The sequence below is a fragment of the Suricata suricatta genome, chromosome X, assembly GCF_006229205.1.
Source record: "Suricata suricatta isolate VVHF042 chromosome X, meerkat_22Aug2017_6uvM2_HiC, whole genome shotgun sequence".
NCBI classification, from domain to species: Eukaryota; Metazoa; Chordata; class Mammalia; order Carnivora; family Herpestidae; genus Suricata; species Suricata suricatta.
This window is the reverse complement of record NC_043717.1, coordinates 53122994-53134663: the sequence shown is the minus strand read 5'-3', so window position 1 is coordinate 53134663 and position 11670 is coordinate 53122994. Positions and strand designations below refer to the sequence as shown.

Sequence of the window (11670 nt, the reverse complement as noted above, 5' to 3'; positions counted from 1 at the left end):
GGAAAGTGGATGGACCTTGAGGGTGTCATGCTGAGTGAAGTAAGCCAGGCAGAGAAGGACAGAAACCATATGTTTGCACTCATAGGTCTAGCAGGAAAACAAGAGAGACCTAATGGAGAACCAGGGGGAGCGGAGGAGGGAGAGAGAGTTGGGGAGAGAGAGGAATGCAAAACTTGAGAGACTATTGAATGCTGAAAATGAACTGAGGGTTGAGGGGGAAGTGGGAGGGGGGAAAAGAGGTGGTGGTGATGGTGGAGGGCACTTAAGGGGAAGAGCACTGGGTGTTGTATGGAAAACTATTTGACAATAAAATATTATGGGGAAAAAAAGAAAAAAAAAAGAAAAAAATGAAAGATAAAAAAACATTAATATTTTTAAAAAGTCCATTACTTCAAATTCTCTGTCAGGAATATTACTTATATTTCTTTTAGTTAAGTGTCTTGCTGTGATTTGGTTCTTTTCTTTCCTTTGTAACATATTCTTCTGTCTCTTCATTTTGTTTAACTCTGTGTCTCTTTCCATGTTATGAAAGTCACCTACTTCTGTTGTTCCTAATGATAGTAGCCTTATGAAGAAGGTGTCCTATAGTGCCTTGCAGTGTAGTGTCTCATTCCCCAGGACCTGGGACTTCAGAAAGGATCTCCTATGTGTGCTGTGTATGCCCTACTCTTGAGTTGTGGCCTTTTCCCTTCAGTCCAGTTGTCTGCAGAGGTTCTCTTTGGCTGTCATAGGCATTGTTTGGTTCCTGGTTGAGTGGGACATGTTTTAACAAGATATGTAACTGTCAGCTTGCAAAATGAAACCTACCATTGGCACTGGAACTTTAGTCCCACAGAGCTTGTGGTTTGGGAGAAAAGGTGATGGTGGGGTTTACACCTGTGTTCTGTGGGAGGGGACCTGCAGAGCTATGACTGAGGGAAACATGACTGGGAAGAGCTGATCCATCCAAATGTCGGAATGTCAGGGTTTGGTGTAAGCAAGTTAGGTAGCAAGTTTCAGCACTCTGCTGGTCCCTGCCATTGGTCATGTGTTTATGAGTGGTGGGGGAGGGAAATGGTGCCTGCCAGTTCCTTTATTCCTGGAAGGGTCTCAATGTGATCCCTACTTCTCAGGGACTTGCTCTGAGATGAGGAAATAACTCTCCCTCCCATCTGTTCCCAGTGTGTTTCAAACTTCTGCTTCCACAGAGTATCCCTGCTGGTTGTTTGTCATAGTCTCTTAAAGAGCAGGAATTTCACTCCCTGATGCCCTCTGAGTTCTCCCAGAGCTGAGACTGCTGATTTTTAAAATTCCGCTTTAAGTCCTCCTGGTTGTAGGAATTCAAAAAATTTATCCCTTTTTGCTTTCAAAGCCAAGTGTTATGGGGATTTGTCTTCCCCATTTGGGCTCCTTGGTGTATTACTCTGATTTTTGCTCTTCTATGCATCACCAGCTCCCTTCCTGCTACAGATGGCTACAGTACATTTTGCTCCCAAACCACATCTTCACCCTTTCTACTTTCTTTAGTGTGGCCTCTTTTCTACCTTAAGTTGTGGAGTTTGTTCTGGCAGTCTTCATATTGTTTTCTGGGTTATTCAAACTGATGTGAGTGTTACATAGTTATATAGTTGTATCTGTGGGATGATACAATCTTAGGGTCCTTGTAGTCTCTCATCTTCTCAGCCTCTTCCATTTTGCTGATCCTATACCTGGCGTGCTCAAATCTACTGGAAAAAAAAATCACGCAAATTAGCAGATGGTCGCACTGTAATTCTGCAGTCTCTAACCCAGCTAGGCCCACAGTTCCTCCTGTTACTCCTTGTTCTTACCATTACTCAGCATTTTCATTCTTTTCAACCACTATTCCAAACCTTCTGTTTTCAAGCTCCTCCCTTGTTTTCATCCTTTTTCATGGTCTGCTACCAAGGTTAGATATCTTAAGCTAGATAAGTTTAATATTATGATCCCTGTTTCCCAAACCCCCACCACATTCTTACTTATATCTTCACTTATCCTTGCCCCCTTTTCTCCAGTGTCAGAAAAGGTGTTTCTACTCTTCGTCAAGACTGAATCCTCCTTCTAATGCTTGATCCTATCCTCATCCCCAGCCCTCCTAGAAACCTACTCTTTCCTCTAATCTTCAAACTCTTCCTCTCTGTTGGTTCTGTTTTTTAGTTCATTTACATACCCATCACCCTCTACTAATCCTATCCTTCCTTTCTAATCTGATTTCCTGATTCTTTGTATTCATGCATTCTGCAGTCCTTTCCAATGTGGCTTATTACTTCTCTGAAAATGCTCTTGCTTAAATTATTGAAAAACTCAGATGTTTTTCAGTCCGCATCCTAGTAGGTCTTTCTGTTTCATTTATTATCTTTCCAGAAACTCTTAACTCACATGCCTTCTGTGATACCATCTCTTGGGTCTCTGTCAACCTGAATTTTGCATTTTTCTGCCTCATCCTGGGCTTCCTCTTCTCTTTGCCCGTAAACTGTTGTTATTTCTAGGGATTATATCCATAGACCTTCTTACTTAGAATATTTGTTCTGATCTCTCAGCCTCCTTCTCTTCCAAACCTTCTCCCTTTCCCTACCTCCTCACTTCTTCCCTCTCAGAAGATGACTTTACTTTACCTCCTATACCATAGAGAAAATGCAAGCCTTGAGACAAGAACTCCTCCTTTCCACCCCATGCTTTTTTTTTTCTTCCCATTTTTTCTTCCCATTTCTTACATGTTGAACTTTCTCAAGGTTGTATTCTGGGTTCTCTTATCTTTTTCCCTATGTATTCTCCTTGACCCATATCATCTCTTTGTATGCTAATAACTCCTGAATCCAAATCACTGTTCTTTAAGACAGCCCCACTCTCACATGCACTTCGAACTCACCGTGTCTAGAGGCACATGTCTAGTGGCTCACTTGGTTAAGAATCTAACTTTTCATATCAGTTCAGGTTATGATCTCACAATCATGAGATTGAGCCCCACATTGGGGCTGAGCGTGGAGCCTTCTTAGAATTCTGTCTCCTCCTCTCTCTCTGCCCCTCCCCTGCTCATTCACATGTTCTACCAAAATAAATAAATAAAAATCCTTTAAAAATTCAACATGTCTAAAATTACTCAGCTGCACGCTCCTGCTACTATATCACCTTGCCTGGTTTTCTCCCTATATGCTTATGTCATTAAAGGCACACAGCATTCTCAGTTACACATATAAATTCATGGAGAATCATTCTCAGTATCTCCCCGTCTCTCACCTTCTATATTCAATCAGTTAACAAATCCTGATTTCTTTACCTTCTAAATGATTCTGAAATCTGTCCAGTACGCTTCAGTACCAATGTCATGATCCTAATCTAGGTAATAAGCATTTCTCACTCCATTACTTCAATAGATTTTTAAGCGGTCTCTTTGTCTTCAGACTAGGCCCAGTATAGTCTATCAGCTTATTCTTTAAGGTTCAACATGAATATGTTTTTTAAGGTACAGATATGGACATATTATTTTCCTGATTACAACTCTACAAGGGTTTCCATTGCCAACCTCCTTCATATGGCTTATAATGCCCTTTAGGATCTGGTGCCATACCCTGTCTCCATTGTCATTTTTTACCATGACCCCTTCACACTTCATGCTCCTGCTGTAAAGAACATTGTATAATTCCTGTATCTCCCTTGTTCCATGTTGCCCTTGAGCCTTTGTTTGTGCTTTTTTCTTTGGTCTAGAACAGCTTCTCTACTACTTTTACCTTCACCTTTGCCAGATTAATTTCCATTCAGCCTTCTAGCAGAACTTAGTGTCAGTGTCATTTTCTTCAGGGATCATGCCTATCTCTGAAGCCCTAGCATTTGGCAGTGCCTAGCACATAGGTGTCATTTTCTAAATGTTTTTATAAAACATAAAGTAAAAAAAAAGAGCCCAGCTGTTGGGGTTAAAAGTATTTCTGGTGCCCCAGAGTGTTGCTCATTTGCCTCTCATTCAGTCCTCTCTCCTCCTGCTACCAACTTCATTGCCCTCTGCAGGTACCCGAAGCTTAGTAGAATTAAGTTTGGAAATCATTACCCAACGATAAAATACGAAGTCCTTAAAGTGACACATATGCCCTTCATAAAGATCTAGCCTGTGCCTGCCTTTCCAGATTCTTTTTTTTTCCACCATGCAAGGTGTTTAATGCTACAACAGTACTGAAGTGTATGTAGTTCCCCCTCCCACAACACATACATATTCTTTTTTCATTTCCATGTTTTATGACCATTGTGTACCTTCTACCTAAAATGGAATTTTCCATTCCTACTTCTTTCTTTCTCCTGGCTAACATCCATTCTTTCAAACTCATCTTAGGTATCAACTCTTTCAGAAGGCCTTTTCTGAACCCACTCCCTACCTGTCCCAGACATGATAGGTGTCACACTTGGGTGGCTTATGTTTTGTATATATCTTTGTTTACCTAACAGCTTATTTTATATTTTATAATCAGTTTATGTGTGTATCCCTTCCATTACACTGTAAGCTCTTTAAAAGAGAGACTAATTTATCCATTTCTTTATCCCTAATGCCTTGCATAGTACCTCATCCACTTAGGTGCTTAATTAGTATTTGTTAATAAATGAATGGATGACCACATGTGTTTTCTGGGACTTTCTTTAGCTGTATTATCATTCTTCCTTTGTACATTTTCCATGGAGAATCTTTGTCATTTTTGTGTTTGTAGTTCTAAGTAATCAAGATTATGTTATATCCAGGGGACCCTATGATCACCATACCTGCATATCCTGATCCAGACCATAGCAACACAATACCATGATGCCCCCAAGATAGAAAGATACACACAAAAGATAATGGCAAAGATAAAGAAAGTGGCACTCTGTTAACTAGGTTTTTGTCCCAGATACTCAACATGCTAGTAAACTTGAATGAACCACATGGTACCTTCATTTTCCCATTATCCAGTTCAACACATTTACCAGCACTAAAGGAATAGGAAGAGGGCACATGTTTGCCCCTGGTGCTTACTGTCAAACTAGCTGAGGCCCCACTAGGATTATTAGCCCCCAGCCAGGTATCTGTCCCCTAGAGGGAGAGTAAGCAGAACAGTCAGAAAACTGGCCTGGCCTCTTCCTTTGTGAGTCTGATAACCACTTCAGAGACATGAATATAAAAGGAAGAAAAGGGAGCTGTCCAGGTATGGCAGGCTCAGAATCTAGAGAAGTAGAATCCCTGTCCCCCAACTCCCAAAAGAATCACACACAATTTTAGTGATGGTCCCTCTCAATTCTGTATTCCCAGTTTATCTTGTTTTCTACCATTCATATTCTTTATTACCCTCAACATCGTGTCTGGTCTTAAGGGTACGGATAGGAAAGAGCCTTGGAGAATCAACTGTTACCAAAGCTATAACATACCTCACTTTGGATTTTTTTTCCTATTTACACATGGAATCTCAGATGTAAAGAAGGTGTGGGAATCTCTAGGATTACATAGGTGCTTAGCCAAAAAAAGCAGAATCTAATACTCTAGTCAAGATATCCTTTTTCCCTTTCCATTTAGGTAACAATGTTGTACCTAGCATGGTACTTGTTTCATCAAAGTTTCTCAAGAACTATTGGTTTCCTCCCATTTTCTTTCTCTTTCCTTTAAAGAAATTATGTGGCTTGAGAGATTTTTAGGTTCCTATTGAAGTAAAAATTTCTGTTGACCTCATCTTTCTTTTCTTCCCTTTCCTTTTCTTTCCCTCCCTCCCTCCCTTCCATCCTTCCTTCCTTCCTTCCTTCCTCCCTTCCTTCCTTCCTTCCTTCCTTAGTTTCCATTCTGGCTGAGACAGAAGAAATCAAGGCCATTTTGAAGGACAAGGGGATTGATGTGGAGACCACTGCTGAGGTATATCCTATCAGAGTACAACCAGCCCGTATTCTCAGCCACATTTATTCCAGCCTAGGTAAGGATATTGGCCTTAATAATCATTATAATAATCAAAGCATTATTCATTGAAGACTGGGTTTTTCCTTTTTATTTATTCTTGGTTTTGTAACTGCTTTATTCAACTGGATCTGAAAAGGAATTTGGAGTCTCTAGAACCTAAGTGTCTAATCCAATATAACCTGAGCAGGCTTAATAATTTTAGATGTGTTTATGACGTCTGTGACCTGGGGTGTAACTGTTAGCAAACAATATTGTATCTTTATTCCAAGTTGATGCTTAACTAACATGTTCTCCTCTGTCTTGAGACATATATTTCTGTTTTGAATACATGCTAATTTTATGTAAAGTAATAGCCAAGGAACTTGTTTTTAGGTCTTTTTATACTTTGTCATGTAATGAATTGGTTGACAAAATTTAAAATTTTTCACTTAATCTAAAACTTATTTTAATTAGGATACAACTTTTATTTAATTTATTAAACTTTGTGATAGACACATTAAGTAAATTACTACAAATTACAGATTTATACAAATTGTTACAGATTTTACATTAAACAAATTACTATGCTGTTAACTAAAAAAAAAAAAAAAAAGAAAGGATCTGCAAAATTTCTAAACTCCCCTTGTGGAAGACTAAATAATGGCCCCCAAAGGTATCTAAGTCCTAATTCCTAGAACCTGTGGATATTACCTTATATAGCAAAACAGATTTTTGCAAGTATGATTAATTCAAGGAACATGAGATGAGGATTATCCTGGATTTTCCATGTGGACCCTAAATATAAGTCACAAGTGTTCTTATAGAATGAAGGCAGAAGTAGTTCATAGTATAGAAGGTAGGACATATGACAACATAAAAGAGATTGGAATGATGCAGCTATGATCCAAAGATTTTTAAGGAATGCCCACAGCCTCTAGTGGTTAGAATTGGCAAGGAACAGATTCTTTCATGGAACTTCCAGAAGAAACTGCCCCTGTTGACACCTTGATTTTGTTTTTAGTCCTGTAAGATTCATGTTGGGCTTCTGACCTCCAGAACTGTCAGAGAATGAATATGTGTTGTTTTAAGCTACTAAGTTTGTCATAATTTGTTAACAGAAGGAATGGGAAAATAATACAGATTTGTGTACTGAGAAGTGTGGTGATGCTGTAACAAATATATAGATATGAGGAAGTGGCTTTGGAATCAGGTAATGGATAGAGGCTGGAAGAATTTTGAGGCACATGAGAGAAAAAGTCTTTATTGCCTTTAACTGTTGGGATGCTAAAGGCATTGCTAGTGAGGGCTCAGAAAGAAATGAGCATGTTTTTGCAAACTGAAGGAAAAGGATCCTTGTTATATAATGATAGCAGGAGATTGTTAGCTGAATTGTGTTCTATAGTTATATGGAAAACACAACTACAAATTATGAACTTGGATATTTAGCTGAAGAGATTTTCAAGCAGAGTGTTGAAATCATGACCTGGCTTTTTCTTGCTACTTGTAGTAAAATGCAAGAAGAAAGAGGTAAATTGGAGGAAGAACAGTTAACCAAAAAGGAATCAGGCCTTGATGAAATTCTCAGATTGGAAAAGATAAAATTAGGAGATTTGCTGTTAGAGAGCATGCTCTGGGAAAAAAGGTCAAAGGTATGCCTGGACAACCTTTTGCTAGTGCTTCAGAAAGATCAAAAGATCAGTGTATTCGTTCACACAGTGGGCTCCTTAAAGAGAATAGGCATGTGATTCACAGATTTCCTCAACCATATCAGCAGAATCTAGGAATAAGTATTATTACACAGGAAAAGTCTTGGAGAGGACCCTCTTGGCTAATGGCATGAACCACCATGACATATATGCAATACCCACAACATTTTTGAGAATGTTATATGTGCAGAAACACTGCAAAATTTGACTGAAAGGGACAGAGAGAAGACAAGATTAAAGAAGGCTATTGGACTTCCAAAATTCTATAGCCAGGAAGCAGGCTGATAAAACTACTAAGCTGTAAACAAGTGCTACTCTTTAAGAAAAAGGAAGGATAACTTCAAGGGAGGTGCCTTGAGCCCAGATGCAGAGCCTAAAATTACAGAGGATTACTACCATGCCTTGAAACCTAATGGAGTTTGCCCAGTTAGATTTTAAAACTGTTTGGGGCTCCTGACTCCTTCCTTCCATTTTTTCCCTTTTGGAATGAGAATGTCTATAACTTGTATTCTATGCCTGTATTTTGAGAGAATATAACTTGTTTTCTAGTTTCAAAGGTCCACAGATAGGAATTTTGCCTCAGGATGTATCATACTCAGATCCTCACCCATACCTCCCACCCATACCTCACCATTATGATTTAGATACTAAGATGTGGGGCTTTATAAATAATGATATTTATAAGGTATTTTAGACTTTAGTTGATACTGTAATGTATTGAGAGTTTGGGGAATGTTGGGATAGAGTGAATGCATTTTGTAAGTGGGAGAGATATGAATCTTTAAGGGCCAGAGGATGGACTGTGGAAGGCTGAAAAATGGTCCCCAAAGATATCCAGGCCCTAATCCCTGGCACCTGTGAATGTTACCATATATAGCAAAAGGGAATTGACAAGTGTGATGAAATTAAAGAGAATGAAATGGGGAGGATTATTCTGGATTATCCATGTGGGCCCTAAATGTAATCATAGGTATCTTATTTATAAGAGGGAGCCAAAGGGAGATCTGCCTGTAGAAGTAGGAAATGTGGTGACAGAAGCAAGAGATTGGAGTGATATGGCTACTAGCCTTATCCTCTAGAAGTTGGAAGACGCAAGGAAGAAATTCTCCCCAGGAGCCTCTAGGAGGAACCAGCCCTGCTGACCTTTTAATTTTGATTTTACGTTATAATACCTCTAAGGCTTATTTTGGACTTCTGATTTTAAAAGCTGTAAGAATTTAAGTGTGTGTTATTTTAAGCCACTAAGTTTGTGGTAATTTGTTATAGCACCACTTAGAAATTAATACAATCTTAAATCAAGCTACAAAAGGGCAAATTTATAAATAAAGATTATATCCTAGATAATGCATTGCCACTTATAGACCCAAAGCCTAGCTTTTGTGTATATGTGTGAGTGTGTGTTTTGTGTATATATGTGTGTGTGTATACTATTTTTCTTCATCAAGCTTGGTATTTTAGTAATTATAGCCAAGCCAAATCTCGTCCAGCTCAAAACCAGTCTCCTACCCTTTTTACTAACACCTATTTCAGACACTCAATTTCTATGGCAGTTACGTAAATCTCGGTTGAGATGGAATCAACCAAGGAGGAAAGGACCAACAGTCAGTCAGAGGTGACTTTTCTCGATCTCTCCTAGGCACTCATATTTTATGCCAACAGGGCCTTAACTCTCAGAGCTTTTAATACTACATATGACTTTAGGAATATACAGTTTTCTCCCTTCTTCCCTCCTAGCTATAGGGCACAAAATCCCTTTTCTTTTTAATTCAAGTGCAAAGTCGAAATTTTCTAAAGAAACTTTACTTTAAAAAGGGGGACACCAAAATATAAACACATAGAAATTAACAAGTTTATAAACTATGATCTCAGATCCTAGTTAATTTCTGAGATATAACCATAGCTTAGCTTGACTATTACAAAATACTGAGCCCCTTACTCAACCCTATTTGAGATAAATTTCAAGTCAGGATTCTGAAACTTCTAAGATTAATTTCAGTTGATGCTTTACAAGATGGAATGAGTATCTCAGTCCTTCCCAGAACCTGCTTCCTGTTTTTTATCTTTTTCGCCATTCCCTCTAGCCTCAGACTATAATGTGCTCCTAGTTTCCAGATCCCAATCTACTAAATTTTTTGACATAAGAAAGGTATTTCTCTATGTAGCCCAAATTTTATTCCAAGATCAAGTATTAATTGATCTTGTAGTCACTTTCTTTAACCTCTTAGAAAGTCATTATGGTTTGGAGTTCATGCAAGTCCTGTTGGCACTTTTGACCTGATTCTCTCTTGGCTCTCACTCAAAAGATGATAGGTTGCTTCTTCACATTTATTGTTCTAAATTTAGCATAATCTTACTAGGATATACGTAACTTCCAAGCACTGGGCCATCATTCTTGGAATCTACCTGCATCACATCACATCTCTCCAACAAACTAAAGCAAACTCCCTTCTGGTCACTTTTTCAAAGCCTACACTTTGGGGCCTCTTACTAAGTTATTATTTTCTAGTCAAAGGAAATGAAGACTGATGGGTCTTGAGTTTAATGAGTGATTAACCATTACAGGGACTCAAGTTAATGAGTTCCATTATTTTTCAAATTTGTTTCTTCGTTTGCTTCATTCATTCTTTCATAAGAATCTGTTGCTCACTTCTTATGTACCGGGCACTGGGCTAGATGCTGTCGGTGACATAGACAGGTAACCAGTGAATTAGAGTATAGCCTTACAGATGCTATAGTAGTGGTGTTATGTACAAATCATAGGAGAAAGAGGATAGATTTGTCTGGGAAAATCAGGAAAGGCATGATATAATAATTTATCAAATTGAGTGACTTCAGATTTTTAACATTGTAACGATTTTACAGTCACAAAATTGCTTTAAGCATATCTCGAGTGAGAACTGTAATACCACCAAAAAAAGAGACTGATCACTTCACCAGGTGTAGTCACGTATATATGTTAACGAAATGAAGGTGTCTGCCTCACCTCAAACACTGGACTTCATGTATTTAAGTTCCATACCTTTTTTTAGAATAATTTTTAAAGTATGAAATTAATGAACTTTAGGAACATAAGAACATAAATATTAAACTTAATTCTTTGTATAGTTTTAACTCTTTTCTAATCTGTGTACATAGATAACATTTATAGTTATATTTAATGTGTGTATATTAACTCGTGTTGTTTTTGTCACTTATTCTTTCATGTATGTTTACATATTGAAAGAACAATGTATTGCTCCATCAAATTAATCAGTGCCTTTTTGTTGGGTATTGAATTGTCTCCAAAGTTTTTATCCTTCTGTGAATGCCTCTGTATAGGCTTTCATACATATACTCCTGTTTCTTTGGAGTATATTCTCAGAAAAGAGATTTTGGATAAAAGAGTATGGACTACCTTAAGACTCTTGTTTTGTACTGCAAGATTCTTCTTTAGAAAGACCAACCAATTTTTCGTGACATCAATAAATACAAAATATACCTTTTTATTTTTACTATGCAACCAACATTGAATTTTTATCATTTGTTTTTGTTAGAGTAAATTTTATCGTATATACTATTTTAATTGCCTTTTTAAAATTTGCAGTGAGGATATGTACTTTTTTCAATTTTGCTTTACCTTTTTTTTTTTTTTGAAACTGTGTCTCCAATTGCTTGTATACCCAGCAGGATCTGTACATTTTCATATATACTTATCAGTATTGTAAATATATATCATGGTAAGTTTCTATCAATGAGATTTGTAATGCACATATATATATTATTGTATAAGTTTACTTTAGATAATTATTTTCTTGTCTTTGTGCAATTTTTTTAAAGTTTATTGTCAAATTGGTTTCCATACAACACCCAGTGCTCTTCCCCACAAGTGCCTTCCTCCATCACCACCACCTCTTCCCCCCTCCCTCTTTCCCTTCAACCCTCAGTTCATATTCAGTATTCAATAGTCTCTCAAGTTTTGCGCCCCTCTCTCTCCCCAACTCTCTTTCCCTCTTCCCCTCCCCCCTGATCTTCCATTAGGTTTCTCCTGTTTTCCTGATAGACCTATGAGTGCAAACATATGGTACCTGTCCTTCTCTGCCTGACTTATTT

At 37.9% G+C, this 11670-nt stretch overlaps 1 protein-coding gene across 4 annotated transcripts in view; it reads left to right on the top strand.

Annotated features, from left to right (window-relative positions):
- The window catches only part of PHKA1 (phosphorylase kinase regulatory subunit alpha 1), a 195992-nt gene that overhangs the window by 79815 nt on the left and 104507 nt on the right, over positions 1-11670 (top strand). For all 4 annotated transcript variants that reach the window (XM_029930576.1, XM_029930578.1, XM_029930579.1 and 1 more), the window contains one exon: positions 5778-5912. In XM_029930576.1, coding sequence (XP_029786436.1) covers positions 5778-5912 — 135 coding nt within the window. The remainder of the gene's footprint in view (positions 1-5777; positions 5913-11670) is intronic.